At 46.8% G+C, this 23,491-nt stretch overlaps 1 protein-coding gene across 1 annotated transcript in view; it reads left to right on the forward strand.

Moving 5' to 3' along the window:
• Nucleotides 1-23,491, forward strand: part of TMEM8B (transmembrane protein 8B) — a 73,327-nt gene that overhangs the window by 28,816 nt on the left and 21,020 nt on the right. The window contains exons 3-8 of the mRNA XM_060761101.2: nt 1,123-1,330; nt 4,308-4,441; nt 6,273-6,550; nt 12,527-12,885; nt 14,340-14,436; nt 15,534-15,657. Coding sequence (XP_060617084.2) covers nt 1,123-1,330; nt 4,308-4,441; nt 6,273-6,550; nt 12,527-12,885; nt 14,340-14,436; nt 15,534-15,657 — 1,200 coding nt within the window. The remainder of the gene's footprint in view (nt 1-1,122; nt 1,331-4,307; nt 4,442-6,272; nt 6,551-12,526; nt 12,886-14,339; nt 14,437-15,533; nt 15,658-23,491) is intronic.

The following is a 23,491-nucleotide window of genomic DNA, read 5'->3' on the forward strand; positions in this document are numbered from 1 at the left end:
CCAGAATGGTTCGTTATTGCTTCGTTAAAAAAAAAAAACGAATTTTTAACGAATTACGAATTAACGAAACCGCCCAGCCCTAGTAAATAGCCATTTCGCCATCATAGAATCATAGAATCCTAGAATCCTAGAGTTGGAAGAGACCTCGTGGGCCATCATCCAGTCCATCCCCATTCTGCCAAGAAGCAGGAATATTGCATTCAAATCACCCCTGACAGATGGCCATCCAGCCTCTGCTTAAAAGCTTCCAAAGAAGGAGCCTCCACCACACTCCCTCCGTGGCAGAGAGTTCCACTGCTGAACGGCTCTCACAGTCAGGAAGTTCTTCCTCATGTTCAGATGGAATCTCCTCTCTTGTAGTTTGAAGCCATTCCTCCATTGTGTCCTAGTCTCCAAGGAAGCAGTAAACAAGCTTGCTCCCCCCTCCCTGTGGCTTCCTCTCACGTAATTATATATGGCTATCATGTCTCCTCTCAGCCTTCTCTTCTTCAGGCTAAACATGCCCAGCTCCTTAAGCCGCTCCTCATAGGGCTTGTTCTCCAGACCCTTGATCTGCTCCCTCCTCCCTGTGGCTTCCTCTCACATATTTATCCATGGCTATCATATCTCTTCTCAGCCTTCTCTTCTTCAGGCTAAACATGCCCAGCTCCTTAAGCCGCTCCTCATAGGGCTTGTTCTCCAGACCCTTGATCATTTTAGTCGCCCTCCTCTGGACACATTCCAGCTTGTCAATATCTCTCTTGAATTGTACACAATATTCCATCAGCATCTCCTGCTGGAACTCCACGCTGGGGAAAAACAGAACTCCAGCAGCAACCCACCAGAAATCCAGCACCCACCACACTGTATTCAAAAACTCCAATGGTTCTAGCCCCTTGGGCATGGCACAAGATTGCTGCTTGACCTCCTTAGCCAGCTGAACCAGATAATTACAAACAAAAAGGGTTTTCTTCACACATATATTTGTCTCCTGCAAGGACATACTGTTGCTGCTTGACCTCCTTAGCCAGCTGAACCAGATAATTACAAACAAAAAGGGTTTTCTTCACACATATACTTATGTCCTGCAAGGACTTACCATAACAGAGCACGTGTTGACCAGTTCCCTTCTCTGTTTGGCAGGTATTTCCGCTCGGGGGCTCCACCGGTCATCAACCCCCTGCGCACCCACTTCCCCGGGGAGACGGCCGTGCCGGGCTCCTTTGCCCTGACCCTCACCTGGACGCTGCCCAACCGGACCACGGGGGTCTTCAACATCACCAGCCCGCTGCCCGGAGACTGGTTCCTGGCCGCCCACCTGCCCAAGGAGCAGGGCAAGATCTCCGTCAAGGTTCGTAGGGGACAATACATTCAGGCAGGTAGCCTGGGCCGGAACCGTTTGGCTTCACTTGCAAAGTTAGCAGGTTGAGCAGGAAGGGAGGTGCCACGGGGCTTCTCTGGGCTGACTTCCACGCCCTGAAGCACCTTCTCTACCCCTGCTGTGACAGCGCAAGTGGCGCCACCAATGTGTAAAACTGTTAGTTGCAAGATTTAAGCTGTTGTATCATGCTTAATCTTGCCCCTTTTACCCTGCTTATGTATAGTTGTATGGATTGGTTACTTATAGCTGTCAATCAGTACTGTTCGGCTCCACCCCTTCCTACAGGAGGGGAGAGCTTCCTTTTCTTACTCATTCTGCCATCAGTGTTTGTACCAGATGGACGTGAGTAAGAGACTTGACTCTAAAAGACCCTGATTTAAGTTACCTCTTAGCATCAACTCTGAGGTTTCTTACCCTTGGGTCTCATGCTTTATGTCCAGATCGTCCTGGATAACATTGAGGAGACCCAAGTGCCTTCAAACCAGTTCTTTTGGCACCAAAGGAAGATCTTGAGTCTTCAAAACATAGGCCATCTGAACTGGGGTTGTGGTTTGCGGCATTCACAGCCATTGAGGAAGGAGGAAACTTGGTGAGGCTTCTCAGCTTCAAACCCCTTGGACCCAGGACTTATTGAGATTGTAACGTATATTTTCCTTCACCCCTCTGAAGTTTTCCAGCTCATTGTTTTAAAGAAATGACTTTGTGATAAATAAAACTTATTTTGAGTTATTTACAGCATTTTGGGTTCTTGAAAGTTCCAGTTTCCTATAGGAGGGCAAGAAGCAATCCCTTGGGGGAAAGGTGCCACGCCCATCCCTCCTTCATTGAGAATAATAGCCCCCAGGCGCACCTGCAGACTCTGCTTTGTAGCCAGCAGCCCTTCTGTCCACCTTGGCATTGTTGCTTCTCTGCAACTTCTAGCACTGCTTTTATCCAGAGGCCTAAATTAGTGAAATTGCCTTGTTTTTGTTGTTTATGGTTTGTTTGGGCTTTTTGCAATTCTGGGCATTCTTGGGGGCAAGCTTGTTTTCAACTACGTTGGAGACCAGGACACAATGGAGCAACAGATTCAAACAGCAGGAAAGGAGATTCCACATCAACATTGGGAAGAACTTCTTGACCAGGCATCCTCCAACTGTGGTCCTCTAGTGGTTTGGTCCTTCAACTCCTGACAATTTCACAAGCTAGTTATGACTTCTGGGAGTTGGAAGCCCAAAGCCCTCCAACTGCGGTCCTCCAGCTGTTTGGTCCTTCAACTCCCAGAATTCCTGACAATTTCACAAGCTAGTTAGGACTTCTGGGAGTTGGAAGCCCAAAGCCCTCCAACTGCGGTCCTCCAGTGGTTTGGCCCTTCAACTCCCAGAATTCCTGACAATTTCACAAGCTAGTTATGACTTCTGGGAGTTGGAAACCCAAAACCCTCCAACTGCGGTCCTCCAGCGGTTTGGTCCTTCAACTCCCAGAATTCCTGACAATTTCACAAGCTAGTTATGACTTCTGGGAGTTGGAAGCCCAAAACCCTCCAACTGCGGTCCTCCAGCTGTTTGGTCCTTCAACTCCCAGAATTCCTGACAATTTCACAAGCTAGTTATGACTTCTGGGAGTTGGAAGCCCAAAACCCTCCAACTGTGGTCCTCCAGCTGTTTGGTCCTTCAACTCCCAGAATTCCTGACAATTTCACAAGCTAGTTATGGCTTCTGGGAGTTGGAAGCCCAAAACCCTCCAACTGCGGTCCTCCAGCTGTTTGGTCCTTCAACTCCCAGAATTCCTGACAATTGAACAAGCTTGTTAAGACTTCTGGGAGTTGGAGGCCCAAATAGCTGAAGGGCCACAGTTGGAGGATGCCTGTTCTTGACAGTCAGAGCTGTTCAACTGTCAAATATGCATCTGCTGCCTTGGAATCTGTTTGACTCTCCTTCTCAGGAAGTCTTGAAGCCGAGGCTGTGGGGAGGGGTTGAAAGGGTCTCCCTGCATGGCGAGATGGGGTTGGACCCCATCCCGCCAAAACTAACAAAATGAAGTTCAACAGTGACAAATGCAAGATACTCCACTTTGGCAGAAAAAAATGAAATGCAAAGATACAGAATGGGTGACGCCTGGCTCGAGAGCAGTACGTGTGAAAAAGATCTTGGAGTCCTCGTGGGGAGGAAGCGGAACATGAGCCAGGAATGTGATGTGGCGGCAAAAAAGGCCAATGGGCCTGCATCAAGAGGAGCCTAGTGTCTAGATCCAGGGAAGTCATGCTCCCCATGCTCTATTCTGCCTTGGTTAGACCACTTTACCTGGAATATTGTGTCCAATTCTGGACACCACCATTCAAGAGAGATATTGACTTTAAGCTGGAATGTGTCCAGAGGAGGGCAACTAAAATGATCAAGGGTCTGGAGAACAAGCCCTATGAGGAGCGGCTTAAAGAGCTGGGCATGTTTAGCCTGAGGAAGAGAAGGCTGAGAGGAGATATGATGAGGGCCATGTATAAATATGTGAGAGGAAGCCACAGGGAGGAGGAGGAGGGAGCAAGCTTGTGTTCTGCTTCCCTGGAGACTAGGACGCGGAACAATGGCTTCAAACTACAAGACAGGAGATTCCATCTGAACATGAGGAAGAACTTCCTGGCTGTGAGAGCCGATCAGCAGTGGAACTCTCTGCCCTGGAGGGAGTGTGGTGGAGGCTCCTTTGGAGGCTTTGAAACAGAGGCTGGTCATCTGTCAGGGGTGCTTTGAATGCAATATTCCTGCTTCTTGGCAGAATGGGGTTGGACTGGATGATGGCCCAGGAGGTCTCTTCCAACCCTATGATTCTATGATTCTATGAGGCTGTGGGGAGGGTCTGAAGGGGGTCTCCCTGCATGGTGGAATGGGGTTGGACTAGATGGTCCCTGTGTGGCCCCTTCCCACTCTGGGAGTCTTCTGACGGTACCCGTCCTGCCTCTTCTGCCCCATTGCAGGGCTTGGCCAAAGACTGCCAGTACCTCTTCCAGCCGCAGCTGATTGTCCAGCGCCTGCTGGGCATCAACGTCCTGTACCCGGGATATGTGACTGAGCACCAACTCTCCCCACACAACCGCTCCCTCCTCTACAAGTGAGTCGGGGTCCCCAAGGGCCAGGGGTGGGGCCACTCTGGGGTCCATGCGCAATTGAAGGGTATGCAAGATGTATTCGTCCCCATGTCTCTGTGGGGAAGAACAATAGCCACCTCATTGTCTGAAAGCACCCTCTGTTTGGGAGGTGTCAACTGGCCCTTGATTGGGTTGTTGTAGTTTTTCCAGGCTATATGGCAATGGTCTAGAGGCATTCTCTCCTGACGTTTCACCTGCATCTCTGGCAAGCATCCTCAGAGGGAGTGAGGTCTGATGGAACTAGGAAAAAGGGTTTATATATCTGTGGAATGATGACCAGGGTGGGACAAAGGACTCTTGTCTGCTGAGGCTAGGTGGGAATGTTTCAAATGACCACCTTGATTAGTATATAATGGCCTGGAAGTGCCTGGAGCAATTTTTTATTGAGAGGTGATTAGATGTCCTTGTTTGTTTCCTCTCTGTTGTTTTGCTGTTGTAATTTTTGAGTTTTTTTCATACTGGTAGCCAGATTTTGTTCATTTTCATGGTTTGCTCCTTTCTGTTGAAATTGTCCACATGCTTGTGGATTTCAATGGCTTCTCTGTGTAGTCTGACATGGTGGTTGTGAGAGTGGTCCAGCATTTCCTTGATTCATGTTTGGGCAATGCTGCTGCGTTTGGTGGTCCCTATGGGGACAAGAGTCCTTTGTCTCACCCTGGTCATTCCACAGATATATAAACCCATTGTCCTAGTTCCAACAGACCTCATGACCTCTGAGGATGCTTGCCATAGATGCAGGCGAAACGTCAGGAGAGAATGCCTCTAGACCATGGCCATATAGTCTGAAAAAACCTACAACAACCCAATGATTCTGGCCATGAAAGCCTTTGACAATACATTGATGCCAATGTTAAAAAACTCTAAAATTACAACAGCAAAACAGCAGAGAGTAAACAATCAGGCACATCTAATCACCTCTCAACAAAAGATTCCCCCAGGCACTGTCAGGCCATCAAATGCTAATGAAGGTGGTCAGTTGAAACATTCACTACTAGCTCCAGCAGACAAGAGTCCTTTGTCCCACCCTGGTCATTCCACAGATAAACAAAACCCCTTTTTCCCAGTTCCAACAGACCTCACTACCTCTGAGGATGCTTGCCATAGATGCAGGCGAAATGTCAGGAGAGAATGCCTCTAGACCATGGCCATATAGCCCGAAAAAACCTACAACAACCCAGTGATTCTGGCCATGAAAGCCTTCGATTCTGGGATATAGGGCTGTGTGGAAAGAGCCCTAAGCAACCCTGATCAGGGTTGCTTAGGGCTCTTTCCACACAGCCCTATATCCCAGAATATCAAGGAAGGAAATCCCACATGAAATGAGTGTAGACTCAGATAACCAAGTTCCAAGCAGATACTGTGGGATGTTCTGCCTTGATATTCTGGGATGTAGGGCTGTATGGAAGGGCCCAAAGTTTGCAAGTTTGGACAGGAACTGGTGCTTTTGGAGAAGGCCTGGGCCAACTTGGGCCCTCCCTCCAGGTGTTTTGGACTCCAACTCCCACAATTCCTAACAGCCTACCGGCTGTTAGGAATTGTGGGAGTTGGAGTCCAAAACACCTGGAGGGAGGGCCCAAGTTGGCTCAGGCCTGCTTTAGAGTGTTTAGGCCACTTGACCAAAACTGACTGGGCAGAATGTTTGCCCAATTGAGGCATGCAGGTTCCCCTTCTTGTTGCTGTATGTGTGTGTGTGTATGGGGGGGGGGGGGGGGGGGGGGTTGGGGTGAAAGTGGGGTTCAGGTGGGGCCCAGAGCACCATGTAACTCCCTCCTTCTCTCCCTCTGCTTTCCGGAGGTTCTTTGTGCCCAGCCACACCTTCCAGGTGCAGGTGCAGGTGCGCAACTGCCGTCCGTCCATCCCGGGCGGGGAGGGCTGCCCACTGTGGATGAAGCTGCGTGGCAAGGCCCCCCCACTGCACAACACCTCCTCCGCGGTGGACTGCCGGACTGGCCGCCCGCCCTGCCGCCTGAGCCTGGAGCTGCCGTTCTGGCAGAACTGGTACTTCCTGCTGGTGGAGAGGCTCCCCGGGCACACCGCCAACCTCAGCTTCCAGCTCCTGGTCCAGCTCAAAGGTGAGCGCAAGGGGAAAATGTGGGTATGTATGTGTCAGCCACCCATGTTTGGATGCATGGACTAGGATGCATACAACTAGTCCAATGTGGGCGAGGCAAAACTATGGTGAGGTGGATCTGGAATTCGTTAAGTGGACGAACACAGAGAGTGCTCACCAATGCTTCCTCTTCATCTTGGAAAGAAGTGACGAGCGGAGTGCCACAAGCAGGGTTCCGTCCTGGGCCCGGTCCTGTTCAACATCTTTATTAATGACGTAGATGAAGGGCTAGAAGGCAGGATCATCAAGTTTGCAGACGACACCAAATTGGGAGGGATAGCCAATAGTGCAGAGGACAGGAGCAGAATTCAAAACGATCTTGACAGATTAGAGAGATGATGGGCCAAAACTAACAAAATGAAGTTCAACAGTGACAAATGCAAGATACTCCACTTTGGCAGGAAAAACGAAATGCAAAGATACAGAATGGGGGACAATGCCTGGCTCGAGAGCAGTACGTGTGAAAAAGATCTTGGAGTCCTCGTGGACAGGAAGTTAAGCATGAGCCAACAATGTGATGTGGCGGCAAAAAAAGCCAATGGGATTTTGGCCTGCATCAAGAGGAGCATAGTGTCTAGATCTAAGGAAGTAATGCTACCCATGCTCTATTCTGCTTTGGTTAGACCACATCTGGAATATTGTGTCCAGTTCTGGGCACCACAATTCAAGAGAGATATTGACAAGCTGGAATGTGTCCAGAGGAGGGAGACTAAAATGATAAAAGGTCTGGAGAACAAGCCCTATGAGGAGCGGCTTAGGGAACTGGGCATGTTTAGCCTGAAGAAGAGAAGGCTGAGAGGAGATAGGATAGCCATGTATAAATATGTGAGAGGAAGCCACAGGGAGGAGGGAGCAAGCTTGTTTTCTGCTTCCCTGGAGACTAGGACGCGGAACAATGGCTTCAAACTACAAGAGAGGAGATTCCATCTGAACATGAGGAAGAACTTCCTGACTGTGAGAGCCGTTCAGCAGTGGAACTCTCTGCCCCGGAGTGTGGTGGAGGCTCCTTCTTTGGAAGCTTTTAAACAGAGGCTGGATGGTTATCTGTCAGGGGTGATTTGAATGCAATATTCCTGCTTCTTGGCAGAATGGGGTTGGACTGGATGGCCCAGGAGGTCTCTTCCAACTCTTTGATTCTATGATTCTATGATTCTATATGTGCATGTATATAGGGTAACCTGGCGGTGTTGGACACAAATTGCGCAGCTGTTGTGTCTCAGAATAGGATTCACCTTGCTCTCCACAACAAACCAACCACAGTTGTGAGGTATATAGTTTATTGTGAGGTTTCCAAACAAAAGGCAGTTCATAAGCAGTGAAAAGATCAATAGAACAGGTTACAATCCAATATAATCCATATAGCCAAGGCAGGAGACTTGAAGCACAGGTTCAGTGCAAAGTCCAAGAAACAGCATGAAGTAGCCTTCCCCAAAGCCAGGAGCCTGAGCTAGCCATAAAGCAACGTTGAAAGTGACACCGAGAAATCTCCAGAGCAGAGCATAGATTCACTAAACATCAAAACAATCAGCTTTCCCACCAAACTGATGATCTCAACACTTGGCCGCAATCCGTGGGCTCCGTCTCAACACCTGGCCACCTTGACCCTGGTTCTCAGCATCTGTCTTATCATCTGCATTCCTTTCCTGTGAGAACTGCGGCCTCTCTACAGATACAGGCTGTGACTGAGAAAACTGAAATCCAACATCTGCATCATGCAGTTGAACCACAACAGTAGCTTGAAAACATGTCATATCCTTAGTTGGGAAAGCCAGTGTGATTCTAGGTGGGTGTTGCAATCCAGAGCAGGGAACGAGGCCCTAAGATAACTATCCACCACACTTGGCTGTGAAAAACAATCCTTTTTTATTGAAGAAAAATGGTTACAAAATAAAGGAAACATGCAAGTCAAAAGCCACAGCAAAAATCAGCCAACATGAATTTAAATGGACAAAGCAAAACCAAAAGCCTCACTGGGAAATACTGGAACCTGTTAGCAATCCACTAACCGTACTTGATATCCTAGAAATCTTCCCAAACTATGGCCAGGGAACCGGGAGAACTGCCAAGGTCTTCATCAATTCTGAAACGATGCCTGAACTGAGACAATCAGCCCGGCGTATTGCAATTAAAACTCAAGAATCGGTTCCGTGAACCGCCCTTCTGTTTTGAAGCCAATGTTTTTAATTCTTGAATTCGGGAGGATCGACGCAAACTGAGTGTTTTACTTCTGTCTTGCCAGATCTGGCCCCTTCTGTTGTCATTACAGTTAACAGGTGCAGAAGGGAGGGAAAGTTCAAGGTCTCCCTCTGAAACATTCTCATGAACACTGGTACTTTCATTTTCCAAATCTACAGAAGTTCCTTCCTCACTAATTTCAGGAGCATTGGCATCAAAAGGTACATTTCCACTAGCATCAGTAAATATACTTTCATTAGCATCAGGAGGAACAAACAGAGAATCAGGTTCAAGTTCCAACTCAGGCTGAACCCCAACAGTGGGAGTGTGATGTCTAGGTCAGGGAAGTCTTCTTGTGCTGGTACGTCTGTTCCAGGAGGTCCAACTTTATTTTCTTTCTATGAAATGTTTGCATGCATTCCAAAGTTTCAGGGATTCTGCAAAAGGGTGGTTTGCAGTCATAGGGCAAGCTACCTGTCTATTATTGTTAAGTTTGGATCCACCCCTTCTCCCAGGGAGATGGGAAGGGAAGAGGGGGCCATGTTTAGTTAGTCTTAGTGAGGAAAATGAAGTTAGAGGACATGGACAAGCTTCACCTGCAGAAAAGCTTCATTTTTCATGACATTCCGGGGGGAAATTCCCAAAGCTCTGGCTGGGAGCTTGCAGCCTCTCAGCCTTACAGCATCTGAGGGAAATGCCAAGAAGCAGGAAAATTGCATTCAAAGCACCCCCGACAGCATGAAAAATCCAATACACAAATCAGGAGCTTGGCAAAACTTGGTACATGAGACTAAGAACTCTTGAGAGCAAGGCTAGACATGAAATTCCAACGTTGACCCAACTGAGGCAACTCTTTTTCCATGACTCAACACAAGGCTTTTCCAGATCCCAAAACCAAAAGGAAAGCATTTCACGACCTTTCCACCAGATAAAAGTGGAAAGGTCAATTAATCTCTTTTCCTGTAAACAAACTGCTCTTCTTTGTACCTGAGCACTCTGTCACTGTTTACAAAACCCTTGCTTTTTATCTACACTCTTATTAACTTCTGCACCTGACAAATCATAAAATCCTAGAATCCGAGAGTTGGAAGAGACCTCCTGGGCCCTCATCCAGTCCAACCCCATTCTGCCAAGAAGCAGGAATATTGCATTCAAAGCACCCCTGACAGATGGTCATCCAGCCTCTGTTTACAAGCTTCCAAAGAAGGAGACTCCACCACACTCTGGGGCAGAGAGTTCCACTGCTGAACGGCTCTCACAGTCAGGAAGTTCTTCCTCATGTTCAGATGGAATCATCAGAGGGTTGCTCTGAGAAAGACTGCAAAGGTCCTCACCCAGGAATGTGGCCTTGTGAATCTTCCTGAGACAGCTCAGGCCTCTTGTCTAAGCTTAACTCAGGCCCAGGCAAACCCTCATCCACACTGCCAACAGACCCAGGCCCACCATCAGGAATGTATGTATGTATGTATGTGTATTTTATAAGACTCTCAAGAAAATAATATAAATCATAGAATCATAGAATCATAGAATCATAGAATCATAGAATCAAAGAGTTGGAAGAGACCTCCTGGGCCATCCAGTCCAACCCCATTCTGCCAAGAAGCAGGAATATTGCATTCAAATCACCCCTGACAGATGGCCATCCAGCCTCTGCTTAAAAGCTTCCAAAGAAGGAGCCTCCACCACACTCCGGGGCAGAGAGTTCCACTGCTGAACGGCTCTCACAGTCAGGAAGTTCTTCCTAATGTTCAGATGGAATCTCCTTTCTTGTAGTTTGAAGCCATTGTTCCATTGCGTCCTAGTCTCCAAGGAAGCAGAAAACAAGCTTGCTCCCTCCTCCTCCCTGTGGCTTCCTCTCACATCTCCTCTCAGCCTTCTCTTCTTCAGGCTAAACATGCCCAGCTCCTTTAGTCGCTCCTCATAGGGCTTGTTCTCCAGACCCTTGATCACTTTAGTCGCCCTCCTCTGGACACATTCCAGCTTGTCAATATCTCTCTTGAATTGTGGTGCCCAGAATTGGACACAATGTGATTCCAGGTGTGGTCTAACTAAAGCAGAATAGAGGGGTAGCATTACTTCCTTAGATCATAGAATCATAGAATCAAAGAGTTGGAAGAGACCTCATGAGCCATCCAGTCCAACCCCCTGCCAAGAAGCAGGAATATTGCATTCAAATCACTCCTGACAAAGATCTAGACACTATGCTCCTATTGATGCAGGCCAAAATCCCATTGGCTTTTTTTGCTGCCACATCACATCACATCACAAATCAGGATAATATGTTCTCTAATGGAGTAAATTGTCTAGACTTTATATCATTTATAGCATTTAACAGTAATGTTATCAGCACATTATAAGTAAATGTAGGTTATCTTATCAACATAGAGCAATGAATAGTAGACTAGAGATAATAAAGTCCATCCTTTCCTGGAGTCAGATTTCAGTGCAGGAATTCAACAGTCTCTGTCTTTATCCTCACAAGAATTCTTCTTTTAGCAACAGGAAATCAGAAGACGCTTACTTCTTGGGAGGAGAGCAATGTCCAGTCTCAATAAAATAGTGAAGAGTAGAGACATCAGACTGGCAACCAAGATCCATTGCCTAGTCAAAGCCATGGTATTCCCTGTAGTCACCTACGGATGTGAGAGCTGGACCTTAGGGAAGGCTGAGCGAAGGAAGATCGATGCTTTTGAGCTGTGGTGTTGGAGGAAAGTGCTGAGAGTCCCTTGGACTGCGAGAAGATCCAACCAGTCCATCCTCCAGGAAATAAAGCCCGACTGCTCACTGGAGGGAAAGATACTAGAGACAAAGTTGAAGTACTTTGGCCACATCATGAGGAGACAGGAAAGCCTAGAGAAGGGAATGATGCTGGGGAAAGTGGAAGGCAAAAGGAAGAGGGGCCGACCAAGGGCAAGATGGATGGATGGCATCCTTGAAGTGACTGGACTGACCTTGAGAGAGCTGGGGGTGGTAACGGCCGACAGGGAGCTCTGGCGTAGGCTGGTCCATGAGGTCACAAAGAGTCGGAGACGACTGAACGAATGAACAACAAAATGCATTAAGTATAATGTGATAACAGACTACATCCTGAAGAAGATAATTTTTCGAAACAAGGAGAACATACCGGGAGACCTTGTAGAAATTGTGTTACCTAAGGAAGACTCTGCTGCATAAGAAGTATTCCTTAAAGACTGTGTTGCTAAAAGAAGAATTCTTGTGAGGATAAAGACAGAGACTGTTGAATTCCTGCACTGAAATCTGACTCCAGGAAAGGATGGACTTTATTATCTCTAGTCTACTATTCATTGCTCTATGTTGATACGATAACCTACATTTACTTATAATGTGCTGATAACATTACTGTTAAATGCTATAAATGCTATAAAGTCTAGACAATTTACTCCATTAGAGAACATATTATCCTGATTTATATTATTTTCTTGAGAGTCTTATAAAATACACATACATACATTCTTGTTTCTATGTTACTATAGATATTTGTGCATTGTTTGCTTGTTTGCCACCATCAGGAATATCATCCCCATTCCCAGCATGACCATCAGACACAACCACAGGCTGAACAGGCTGACATACAACGGAAGCTGTGACAGTATACAGTTCAAAAACTTGTAATTGGGAAAGCAGAGCAGGGCAGTGCATCTGTGAAGGGCCAAAATGGGGTGGGAGCTGTCAATCTGTGTCAGGGAGTTCTAGCCATGATGATGTCCCCCCCCCCACCCCTGTGTTCTCTCTCTCCCTGCAGACTGTTCCCGGACGAGCCTGAGCCGGACCCTCTCCCAGTCGCCGGGCTCCAACCTGAACATGCCGCACTCCTTTGGCTCCGTGGGAGGGCTGGCCGCTGTGGACGCCTTGACCCCTTCCCCCTACAATGGCACGCAGACTTCCTCACCGACCACCCTCTCAGCCCCACTGCCCGGCGAGCGCTGCTGGCCCATCCGGCCCACGCTGCGGAACGAGCTGGACACCTTCTCAGTCCACTTCTACATCTTCTTCGGACCCAATGTCTCGGTGCCCCCTGACCGGCCGGCCATCTTCGCCATCCACCTCCTGCCAGTGCTGGACAGCGGGGGCATCCTCAACCTGGAGCTCAGGCTCAACGTGGTAGGGAGGCTGACCCACTGACCAGTCGTGGGAGGGGGGTCAGGATGGGTAGGGTGAGGGTCTGGAGAAATTTTGAGGCTGGGTGCCCCCAAAATCACGAGTATCTATAGTCCAACCAGACACTAGTGTAAGACTGTAGGTTTTTTATAGCAATATTAAATGATCACTCACAAGCCGGTTTTGCTTGGAAATGAATATATTGCTTGTATCTCTGCAGCAAAGATAGATGCTACTGACTTTTCCCCACCACCACTTCCTTTTATACACTTTTCGTGCCCATCTTCCCCTCTTCTCAGTTTCCTTATTAGAGTTTGTCGCTTCACAAGTTCCAATACAAGGTTTCTGTTGCGTCTCAGAATAAGATTCACCTTGTTTTCCACAACAAACCAGCCACAGTTGTGAGGCATATAGTTTATTGTGAGGTTTTTAAAACAATATGCAGTTCATAAGCAGTGAAAAGACCAATAGTACAGGTTATAATCCAATATAATCCATATTGCCAAAGCGAGAGACTTGAAGCACAGGTTCAGTATAAAGTCCATGAAATAGCATGAAGCAATCTTCCCCAAGACCAGGAGCCGGAGCTAGCCATAAGCAACGTTGGAACTGACAGCGAGAGAGCCCCAAAGCAGAGCATATATTCACTAAACATCAAAACAGACAGCTTTCCCACCAAACTGATGATCTCAACACTTGGCCGCAATCCTTGGGCTCCGTCTCAACACCTGGGCACCTTGACCCTGGTTCCCAGCATCTGTCTTATCATCTGCATTCCTTTCCTGTGAGAACTGCGGCCTCTCTGCAAATACAGGCTGTGACTGAGAAAACTGAAAGCCAACTTCATCATCAGCTGCACTCTCACTCTCACTCTCATCCCCATCATGCTGTTGTTGTTGAACCACAACAGTTTCCAGCACCTTTTGCTGGCTTCAAAATGTCACAGAGAGAGAATTGAGGCAGCCAGGATGATTCAGTCAGGATGTCATGGAGGGAATTTGTGATGTCTTCATGCCGTCAGAAATTGACTCCTGACAACTAGAGATGCCGAGATTCAAAATACAATAGTTCAATCTGCAGAATGACATCCCCCACTGGCGTGCCTGGCACTGCTATCTTTCTCACTCCTTCACTCCTTCCTTACTTCCTTCTTTCTTTAACTTTCCTAAAACTTAATTCTTACAATATTGGAACTTGTAAAATTTCATCCTCTTCAGGAGCAAAGCTGAGGTGGTTGGGGAGCAAAGGGAAGCTTCTGCGGGTCAGGTGAGGGGAGACGGGCAGTGGCTCCGCATTGGAGGAGGAAAAGAGCCCTCTACACTCTTGTTTCCACCTCCCACACTGACCACTCAAGAAAATTGCAGCCGTGCCAGGACTAGGCCTCCATCCTTGCAGCTCCTTTCCTCTGCTTCCCAGTTCAAATCAGAACGTAATGAGGGTCCTCTTTGTGCCCACAGTCCTCTCTGAGGGGGGAGAACGCCACGGTCTTTGCCTGCCTGAACCACGAGGTCCCCTTGGCCTCCGAAGAGAACTCCTCCGTCACCTGCGAGACAGGTAAGGAAGACCTGGCGGAGGGGTTGGACTGGATGGCCCATGAGGTCTCTTCCAACTCTTTGATTCTATGATTTTATGATTCTAGGGGGTCGGGGTGGGTGCTTGGGAGAAAAATGGCATTCACAACCATTTGAACCCACAACCTTTTAGAAAAGCGTGACCTTTCAAAGAAGAGCCAAAACCTGTTTGAGTAGAATCTTCTCAAGTGGTAGACAACCAGATGAAATATGCAAGGCAATTGGCTTTGGTTATTATTACTGAACCTACTGGGTTGTTGTAGGTTTTTCGGGCTATATGGCCATGTTCTAGAGGCATTTTCTCCTGACGTTTCGCCTGCATCTATGGCAAGCTTCCTCAGAGGTAGTGAGGTCTGTTGGAACTAAGGAAAATGGGTTTATATATCTGTGGAATGATGTCCAGGGTGGGACAAAGGACTCTTGTCTGCTGGAGCTAGGTGTGAATGTTTCAACTGACCACCTTAATTAGCATTGGATGGCTTGGCAGTGCCTGGGGGAATCTTTCTTTGAGAGGTGATTTGATTTGCCTGATTGTTTACTCTCTGTTGTTTTGCTGTTGTAATTTTTGAGTTTTTAAATAAACAATCAGGCATGTTATGGTTGGGGGTCACCACAACATGAGGACCTGTACTAAGGGATCATGGCATTAGGAAGGTTGAGAAATACTGAAGTAGGCTTTGGTAAAATAACATATTTGGTTTACTCACAACTTCATGGGCTCAGCATAACATAGGTACATAGCTTGCCAATCTAGTTTCAGATATATTGGAGGTGATCTCTGTGTGCAGAATGCACAGCTCATCTTTCTTACAACAACAGCAGGCATGGGTGGGTCTGAGCAGTCCAAAGTCTCATGGGATTTGTGCTCTAAGCAGTCCCAGATCTGATCATGTGGTCTGCAGCCCCTCCCACAACTTCAAGAAACATAGAGTAAAGGGAAAGCTGCATACCAAAGCATACATATAGTAAGCAAACAGACTCATATACAAACAAATTGTTAGCGGAGGTTTGAAGAAGGTTGCTACTTCCAACAGGTTGCCCTTGGTGTCAACAGCCTCACTTCCTGTCCTTTCTCTGCAGAGCTCCTGGCGGGGTTCCTGCTCTCCCTCAATGCCACGACACCCCTGGCCCGCCTGCGCATCCCTTACCCACAGACGGGCAGCTGGTACCTGAGCCTGCGCTCCCTCTGCACCACGGACCGGGGGTAAGTCAGAGGCATGGGTGGGAAGGGGACCCCTGGGGTCTATCAAGGGGGGCATGCATCTACACCAGGTGTGGGCAAACCTGGGCCCTCCAGGTGTTTTGGACTTGAAATCCCACATTTTTTTTGTGTCTACCACAAACTATGTCGAATGGGTAGAGACTCAGTGATATGTTCACTGAAAAACTATAATAAAATGCGCTGCTGTTGCACTCTAGCACTGAGACACCTTGTCACCCAGCACCACACCAGTGTCCAGTTGTACTATCTACAAAAGTTGAGGTAAAGAAAGCATGTACAAAGGGAAAAAAGGGTAGAGTTGAAAATACAAAACAGCAGCAATCCAAAAATGACAAAGTACATGAAGTTAAGAGAGCCAAAATCCACAGCAGCCATTCAAACATAAATCCATAAGCATGAAAACAGGAAAATTTTCAAAGGCAAACCTTTCAAGAAAAAAAAAGGCATTAGCCAGAACACGAAACTTGAATCATGAACTTAAGATCCACGACAGGAAAGCCATCCTTACGGCAATGTTGTCTTCTCTGAGAGGCATAAAGCCAACACCACCTAATTTAAGCCCGACCAAGTAGCCCTGAGATCATGATGAATACACCTTGGCTTCAAAGTCTTCTCACAGTATGCTGTCGCGCCTGGGAGCTATAACTCTTAGTGACAGAGGCATGGATGTGACATCTTTCCCCAGGTGATTGCTTCTTGCCTTCCTTTAGAGAACTGGAACTCCCAAGGAGCAAAACACTGTAGATAACTCAGAATAGGTTTTATTGTTCACAAAGAGTTATCCCTTTAAGGGAATAAGCTGGAAGTTTCAAAGGAGTAAAGGAAATATACATTACAGTCTCTGGTTGTCTTGGGTCCAAGGAGATTTCGCAGCTGGGAAGCTTTTCCTGTTCCCTCTTTTCTCAATGGCTGTGAAGGTCGGAACAAACACAACCTCCAGTCCAATGGCCTATGTTGAAGGCACAGAGTCTTCCCTTTGATGCCAAAGGACCAATTTGAAGGCGCTTGGGTCTCCTCAACATTGTCCAAGGCGATCTGGACATGAAGTATGAGTCCCAAGGGTAAAAACCTTAGAATTGGTGATGAGAGGTAACTTAATTAAGGGCTTTAGAGCCAAGTCTCTTTCTCACGTCTATCTGATAGAAAGTTTGATAGTAGAATGGAAAAGGAAAAGCTCTGCCCTCCTCCAAGAAGAGGTGGAGCCAAGCAATTGAGCTGAGGAAGCAATATAACTGGTGCAAACAACATTGATTGACAGCTATAAATAACCAATCAATCCAACTATACATTTACAATCTAGGCAAGTTTGGGCATGTTATACAGCAGTGGTTCTCAACCTGGGGTCCCCAGATGTTTTTGGCCTACAACTCCCAGAAATCCCAGCCAGTTTGCCAGCTGTAGGATTTTTGGGAGTTGAAGGCCAAAAACATCTGGGGAACCCAGGTTGAGAACCACTGTTACACAGTTTAAACCTTTGCACTTTAAAGTTCTACATACAGGTGGCACCACTCGCACCGTCACACACAGATTCTCTCAGGACGTCTAATTTTTCACTCCCTCCATTCTCAAACCTAATCTGGCTTCTTGGGAAAACTCTCCATCAGCCAAAGGCTGTTTCACAAGGGAACTGAAACCTTCACTGTCTGTTGCCTGGGAATGAGCACAGTCCCCTTTTAGGGTGACAAGGGTGGGATACAAACATGTGAAATAAGTAAATAATCCCAAACATTGGCCTCATCTGCCAGCAGTTATCTCTGATCACTAGCAGACGCCTCACTTTGAAACCCATCAATTCCCTCATCCTCTGACAAATCCTGTCGCGTGCTGAGTCACAACAGCAGCGGGATGATGGACATGGTTATTATGGGGTCTTACTTGGTTTGCAGAGAGAAGGCATGGGACATGGAGTAATGTCCAAAAATCAGGCTGATGGGCATCCGTCTCAAGCAAAGCCTGGGAGTTGGATGTCCTCCTGTCCATTTGAAGCCCTGCGCTCACTCAGGCCTTTCATTCCAGCCGTGATTTGTGTGCTCATTCATTAACTCGGATATTGGCCCTCAGAGAGTGCTCAGAGCCATCCCTCTGAAATGCAAAGCTGTAAAAAGGATGGGCCGTCCACCCACAGAGCAAACCGACCTCCAGATCAAAACAGAAGAGGTTGCTTTAGTCCAGGCATGGGCCAACTTGGGCCCTCCCTCCAGGTGTTTTGGACTCCAACTCCCACAATTCCCAACAGCCGGTAATAATAATGTAATTAATACATGCAATAATATGCATGTAATGATATACATACAATAATAATGTAATAATTAATATATGCAATAATATGTATGTAATAATATACATACAATAATAATAATTAAATAATACATGCAATAATATGTATGTAATGATATACATACAATAATAATAATAATAATAATAATAATAATGTAATAATTAATACATGCAATAATATGCATGTAATGATATACATACAATAATAATAATAATAATGTAGTAATTAAGGCATGCAATAATATGTATGTAATAATATTCATACAATAATAATGTAATAATTAATATATGCAATAATATGCATGTAATGATATACATAAAATAATAATAATGTAATAATTAATACATGCAATAATATGCATGTAATTATATACATACAATAATAATGTAATAATTAATATATGCAATAATATGCATGTAATGATATACATACAATAATAATGTAATAATTAATATATGCAATAATATGCATGTAATGATATACATACAATAATAATGTAATAATTAATATATGCAATAATATGCATGTAATGATATACATACAATAATAATGTAATAATTAATATATGCAATAATATGCATGTAATGATATACATACAATAATAATGTAATAATTAATACATGCAATAATATGCATGTAATGATATACATACAATAATAATGTAATAATTAATACATGCAATAATATACATAAAATAATAATAATGTAATAATTAATACATGCAATAATATGCATGTAGTTATATGCATAGAATAATAATGTAATAATACATGCAATAATATGTATGTAATAATATACAATAATAATAATGTAATAATTAATACATGCAATAATATGAATGTAATAATATACATACAATAATAATGTAATAATTAATATATGCAATAATATGTATGTAATGATATACATACAATAATAATAATGTGATAATTAATACATGCAACAATATGTATGCAATAATATACATTCAATAATAACATGCAATAATATGTATGTAATGATATACATACTATAATAATAATATAATTAATACATGCAATAATATGTATGTAATGATATATATACAATAATAATAATGTAACAATTAATACATGCAATAATATGTATGTAATAATGTAAGCTCACAGCAGCTGCTCCCAGAAAAGACACAGGACGCCAATCCGTAATCAATCAGGAAACTTTTACTACTGGATGCATATACACAATAAAAGCCAGGATTGGCGCACAGACACAAGTCAACCCTTATATACCCTCCCCCACATTCGAATCCCCTCTTCCCGCCTGACAATTATCCCGCGCAATATTCCCCGCCAAACCACCAACGGCCCCTCCCAAGGTCACCAGCTGCAATCCCTTATCAGTTCTCCATGTCAGGGATCCGGTTTTGTGCGCCAACTTCCAAGGCCAGGAAACCGAGTCCTGACATAATGTCCCCCTCCACCTCTTCTTCTTCCTGGAAGGGAAATATACGTCACCATTATGTTCCTTCTTCATCTAGCGGACCTTGGTATTTTTTCAATAAACTACAATGAAACGTTGGGTGTATTTTCCCCAATACCTTAGGTAGTTTCAGGGTATATGTCACTTCATTCACCTTGTTAGAAATTCTAAAAGGACCGACGTATTTGGGAGACAACTTCCGAGAGGGGGTATTTAACTTAAGGTTTTTTGTGCTCAGCCACACTAAATCCCCTTCTTCCAATTTGTCACCTACCCTCCTTTTCCGATCTGCAAACAACTTATATTTTCGCTGTGCCTCTCGCAGCGATTTTGCCACTCCCTCCCAGTTCGCCTTCATCTTGTATGACCATTCTTCCTTTCCCTCCAGTTCTTCCCCCCAACTCGGCAGTTTGGGAAAAGGGGTTACTTCCATGCCGTATACTACCTCAAAGGGGGATTTCCCTGTGGATGCGTGACAGGCTCCATTGTACGCAATCTCTGCAAACGGGAGTAGATCGGCCCAGTCAGTTTGGCATTGGTTTGTGTACGTTCTTAGGAACATTCCCAAGGTCTGTTGTGTGCGCTCGACCCCCCCATTTGTCATGGGATGGAACGCTGAGCTCAAGGTTCTTTCCACCCCCATCAATTGCATGAAACCTTCCCAGAACCTGGCTGTAAATTGTACCCCTCGGTCACTAATTACTTGGTCCGGACACCCATGCAACCGGTAGATATGTTTGATAAACAACTCAGCCAATTTCTCTGCAGATGGCAACTTAGGCAGTGCTATGAAATGTGCTTGTTTTGAGAATAAATCCATCACTGTCCATATATAGCGCTGACCCCTGCTGACTGGGAGTTCACCCACAAAGTCCATAGCAATCACCCTCCAAGGTCTTGATGGCTCTGCCACCTTTTGCAATAACCCCGTTGGCTTTTGTGTGGTTGCCTTATTTTGTGCACACGCATTACATTTGGATACATACATTTTGGTGTCACCCCTCATCCCGGGCCACCAACACTGTCGTGCCAACATTTTCAGGGTTTTCGTCACTCCCCAGTGTCCTGCCCCCTTGTTGCCATGGCATCTAATCATCATTTTTTCCCTTAGGTTGCCTGGGATATATAGCTTCCTGTGCACAAATCCCAATCCATCCTTCCATTCCACCTTTTCCTTATTTCTTTCCAGCCACTGATCCTCCCTGCATGCTTGTCTTATCTCCTCCTCCCATCCCCCGTCCTTGCTCTCAATCCCCACCAGCCTTTGACTTCGCTCCTTTTGCGCTCGGGTTTGTACTGCCATGCCCCACTGCTGTTCTGAGAATATGCTCCCCTTTGGGCCTCGTCCCCTCCCTCCATCCTCCGGCATTCTTGACAACGCGTCTGCGACCACATTTTGGTTCCCCTTTTGGAAACGCAGCTTGAAATCAAATCTGCTGAAATACTGCCCCCATCTTATTTGCTTCGCTGACAATTGCCTGGGTGAAGTGAGGTATTGTAAGTTTTTATGGTCGGTCCACACTTCAAAGGGGATGCCGCTTCCTTCTAATAAGTGCCTCCATGTCTCTAGGGCCCTCACTACCGCCAGGGCCTCCTTTTCCCACACCGGCCAGTTTCGTTCAGTTTCGCTGAACTTTTTCGAGATGAACCCGCATGGCTTCAACCTCCCTTCTGGGTCCCTTTGCATCAGGGCCGCCCCGTACGCCCAATCTGATGCGTCACAATGGATCACGAATGGTTTGGTTAAATCGGGGTGGATTAATACTGGTTCTTCAGTGAACCTGCGCTTCAGTTCTTCAAAAGCCTTTTGGCATTCAATTGACCAATCTAACTTTGCTCCCGGGGATCGTACCTTTACTGTCTCCCCCCTTCCCTTCGTCTTTAGCAGTTCAGTTAAGGGCACCGTTATCTGAGCAAATTCCTTTATGAAACCCCGGTAGAAATTTGCAAACCCGAGGAATGATTGCAACTGTTTGCGCGTTTGGGGAGGGCTCCACCCCCTGACATCCTCCACTTTTGCTGGATCCATTGCTATCCCTCCCTTGGATATTCGGTATCCCAGGAAGTCTATCTGTTCTTTATTGAACTCACATTTTGGCAGTTTTGCGAACAGTTTTGCCTCCCTCAATTTCTGGAGCACCTCCCTCACCAATTTGACATGAGATCGTCTATCACGGGTAAACACAATTACATCATCCACAAAGCAAAACACCCCGCGATACAATAGTGGGTGTAACACCTCATTAATCATTTGCATAAATGCTGATCCAGAGCCCCTTAGCCCGAAGGGACAGACACAGAATTCAAAATGGCCGAACGCGCAGGTGAACGCAGTTTTCCACCTGTCCTCGGGCCTTATGCGCAGTTTATGATAAGCTTCGATTAAGTCAATTTTCGTGAATACCCGTGCTTCCGACAATCTCGATAGTAAGTCCTTAGTCAATGGCATGGGGTAGTTGTTGGTGGTGCTCACTGCGTTCAGCCCTCTATAGTCCACGCACAGTCTCAATGAGCCATCCTTTTTGTGCCTAAACAGCACTGGGGCTCCCAAGGGTGATTCGGAGGGCCTTATAAACCCTCGGGCCAAGTTTTTATCAATATATTTCCTCAGTTCCTCCATCTCCTTGACTGACATGGGGTACAATCTACTCCTGGGCAACTTAGCGTCCTCATTGAGTTCAATCTTTACTTCGACCCTCCTAGGAGGGGGAAGCTGGTCTGCCTCCTTCTCGTCAAACACATCCTCAAAGTCTCTGTATTCAGGGGGAATTTCCTGCATCCCACCTGCCGTGTTTTCTTCCCCCTTGCAACAATTTCCTCTTTCTCCGCTCTGGAATGTGATGCTGCCTTCCCTCCAATTGATCTGTGGGTTGGCTTCTCTTAACCATGGCATCCCCAGTATCACATTGTAAGTAGCCATAGGGGATACAACGAAGGTTATGCTGCCTTCCCAGCTCCCCACTTTACATCTCACTTCCCCCACTTCAAACCGTGCCGGGGCCCCAGCCGCCACTGACCCATCTAGCTGCGAAAACGCTATGGGGCTCTGCAAGGGGGTTTTCTCACATTTCAGTTCGTCTGCCAGCTCTGGGGCCATAATGTTTCTTGAGCAGCCGCAATCCATGAGAGCTTTGCAGCTGGCCCACTTCCCCTCCCCTTCTAGCCTGATTGGGAATACTAGCATTCCTGGGCTGTGACTCACCAGATCACCCACCGGGGCCCTAGAAGGGGGGCTCTCCTCCGCTCTCTTTCCTGCAGCCGGTTTGAACCTTGGGAAATGGGATTCTCCTCCTTTCCTTTGTCTGCATTCGGCAGCCCGATGGCCCAGGCGACCGCATACATAACAAGGGCCCCTCTGCTCCTTGGGCCCTCGGGCCGGGGCTTTTCCGACCGTGCTCCTCTCCGTTCCCCGACTCTCCTCCTTCGCCCTCGTCTGCTGCGGCGCTGCTCCTTGATGCCTCTTGACCTGTGCCAAGGTCGTCTCGATGCGGCCGGCCAGCTCGATCCATCCACCTATCTCCTCCGGGTCGTCGCGGTGAAGCGCCCAGGTCAGGATTTCCTTCCGCAAGCCCTCCTTGAAGATCTGGACCTTGGTGGTGTTGGACCACTCTGGGACCTTCTCCGCCCTCAACCGGAATTCCTCCACGTACTCAGATACGGAACGATGTCCTTGGGTTATTGTTTGCAGCCTTTCCCTCGCCCGGACCCTCTCGAGCGGATCCCTGAAGCGCGCCTCCATCGCAGCCAGGAATCGCCTTGTGGATCCCAAACATGGGTCGTGCCTGGCGTGGAGCTGGACATACCATTCCGCTGCTCCCCCTCTCAGTGCCGCGCCCACTGCTCGCACTCTGCTTGCTTCCGATCCGAAGGTAAGGGCGTTATCTTCTAGATATCCCCTCACCATAGTCAGAAAGTATGCGAGGTTCCCGGCTTCTCCTCCGAACTCGATCCTCAGCTCCTCCCTCCTAGGTGGGTATGGAAGGAGCTGCCTTCCCCGGTCCTCCGCTCGGGGTGGCCCTCCCTGGAGCCCTCTCTGCTCCGGGGGCAATTCCTGACGCCCTGTGCCGCGCCCGGCTCCGGCCGGGGGCACCAGGAACG

This window comes from Anolis sagrei, chromosome 2, assembly GCF_037176765.1.
Source record: "Anolis sagrei isolate rAnoSag1 chromosome 2, rAnoSag1.mat, whole genome shotgun sequence".
NCBI lineage: Eukaryota > Metazoa > Chordata > Lepidosauria > Squamata > Dactyloidae > Anolis > Anolis sagrei.